A 2,514-nucleotide genomic window follows, 5' to 3' on the forward strand; every position below is an offset into this window, starting at 1 on the left:
AACATTTGGTATCATTGAAAAGCCCCAAATATCCTCTGTAGAGGGTAGTGTGAAGTAATTGGAAGATATTCAGGTTTAGAAATGTCCTCCATAGAGGACAAATTTGAACTACTGGTAGTCAGGAGGATACTAGAAAAAAAAAGACAGTATAGAGATCAAATAACTCCTTCAGCAAGTCACAACACCTAATGGAGAAACACTCTCTCATACAACATTCCAGAAGAACCACATCCTCGTAGCTTTTTGGTTTACCCATGCAAGATTAAACTAGTGAAAATATGTCTGTGAGTTGTAGTAGTAGCTGCCAAAGCTAACATCTGCCCACTTTCTCGTCTTCCTGCTGGGTCTGAACAGCCAGACTGGTGAATAACAGGTCACATCCAACCCTGTAACAACATTATGATGTTGCACAACAACATCCAGGCTTTATTCCTGCACGTCGCCTCACTGTGTGTGTGTGTAACCTGACGACAGCCCCAGCCCCTTTACAGACTCATTAGCACTGAGATGATGTCATGGTCACTGATCAGGGCCTGGACCCCAGAGCTCCCCCTATCATGACAGCGCAGACGTAAGAAAACACAACAGTGATGGATCTGTTGAAATAAGAGCTTAGATTTCTTCATATGTTGCAAACTGAAAGGGAAATGCATTTGGAGCTGCTCTGCTGTGCTTCCACTGACTGCCTGAGCCGTTTGATGACTCCATTGCGAGAACAGTAGGCCACAGGGACCATGGAGAGAGATATAATTGACAGGAGAAGCCATTAGTAGCAGAAAAGTGGCATATATTGATCACTATTATGCAACAAGACACAGTCACAGGGTAAGTCAGGTCAAAGCCGGTCCCTTAGGATGAATATGCTGCAAGGCAGTAAAGTGAACTATAAAAGATGCAGCATGCATCATTTCTAGCTTTGGTATTAATCAGCTGTTTCTGTGTAACATATCTGGTTGCATCGTGCACCTGCGGGGTCAGATGACAAGGACTAAAGAAGTGTCCACGCGTTCATGTGTGTGCGGTCTCTCTTTTCTCTTCAGAGGTGGTGGTGTATGTTTCAGTTACCTGGCAACCTTTTTGAGAAAGTTGTAACAAAAGACACCCTGCAGAAGCAGAAAATGGGAATGTACTGGAGAGGAGTACCAAACTAAAATTTTCAGATGAGTAATGATGACAGATAGTGCTGGCTTAAGTAAGGCTGACCTCTGACCTCCAAATAAAAGACTCCATCACCATCAGAGAGTGGAGAGTGTATAATCTTGAGAGTCTCCACTCACCACTAACACAGACGTCCTCACAGCCTCCGAGACGCTCTGCCTCAGCTCTGCCGCGGTGCCCGGTTTGTTGAGCCCTCGGGTGAACTTCCTCGCCTCAGGTGGAGCAGAAGCCATCCCGTAGTCCTCCTTTCATCAGACAGAGCAGCACTGAGAAGGAGCAGACTTTCACGAAGGCTGTTCCCTGGCGAAGGCACGAAGGCTGGGATCCTGCGCGCTCCAGGATGTCCGGCGTGCGTAAAATGCACACTGACGCAGTTCTATCCCGCCATGCCTGGAAACTTTCGAGCAGATCTGGAAAATAATGGAAATCCAGGAGAGCAAAGGATGAGCGGAGGGGAATATCCAAGCGCTGCTGCTTCAGCCTGTCCCGTCAGCGGAGGTCCTTTTAGCAAACTGACACGCCCCCCCTCTCCGGCGTAATCATGCCTAGCGGACAAGCTCTGTAACCCATCCCTCATATGTCGCCTCTTGATGTTGGAACCAGTATGTGCTACTATAGGATGACAGCTTTTAGTTGAAGTGTAGCTGTGAAACTCTGTTCTCACTTAAAAGTATCCACGTTTTGGTTCAGTAGTATCCAAAGCTTTGGATTCTTAAAGTCTCCAGAGACTCAGGAAGCAATAAATTCCTTAATCATAATGTATGTGAGCAGCATTAAATCGTATTTCAAGGTTATGTAACTGCGCATGGCACAGGGTCCGGCTTTACGCACATGTAAACATCGCCATCTGCAGGATTGATTCTTGCACTCACCTAGCGGTAACTACTGAAGGCTTACAGCTCTTTATAAAGTTATCTGACCACACAGAGGCAGTAAAGCAACATTAATAGCGGCATAACTGTTGGTGCATTCAATGGAAGCGGAAGATTTCGCTCCAAGAAGAGCAATGTGGGCTGCCAGTGTAAGACCAAGTCATTTGGGACGCTTTGTGCCAAAATTATTCATGCGCTATTACGCATGAATAATTATGACTAGGCCGATTCAGATGATTTTCAAGTGATTTCAGAGACTTGTTTGTGTTTCACTTGATGATTTTGCCATGTTGTGTTTTTTTTTTTTTTTTTTTTTTTTTTCAAACAAGAGCGCACTATGAAGCGCTACTCCTGCGTCTTTATGCTTCTGTAACTGCAAGTAATGCACAAACGCACTCGCTTAACTCACCGCCTCTATAACACGGGCTCTGCTACGTTGTGTTTACATCACATTCAGGAGATTCGCATGGAGAACCTGAATGCA

The 2,514-nt window shown here is 45.4% G+C and overlaps 1 protein-coding gene across 2 annotated transcripts in view; it reads right to left on the minus strand.

The window, feature by feature from the left end:
- Positions 1 to 1,910, minus strand: part of dock9b (dedicator of cytokinesis 9b) — a 35,328-nt gene extending 33,418 nt beyond the window's left edge. For both annotated transcript variants that reach the window (XM_074664299.1, XM_074664298.1), the window contains exon 1: positions 1,278 to 1,910. In XM_074664299.1, coding sequence (XP_074520400.1) covers positions 1,278 to 1,391 — 114 coding nt within the window. In that variant the 5' untranslated portion in view covers positions 1,392 to 1,910. The remainder of the gene's footprint in view (positions 1 to 1,277) is intronic.
- Positions 1,911 to 2,514: the final 604 nt, after the last annotated feature.

Source organism: Halichoeres trimaculatus, unplaced genomic scaffold (assembly GCF_033239565.1).
Source record: "Halichoeres trimaculatus isolate MK-OKI-2021-1 unplaced genomic scaffold, fHalTri1.1 fHalTri1_scaffold_24, whole genome shotgun sequence".
NCBI classification, from domain to species: Eukaryota; Metazoa; Chordata; class Actinopteri; order Labriformes; family Labridae; genus Halichoeres; species Halichoeres trimaculatus.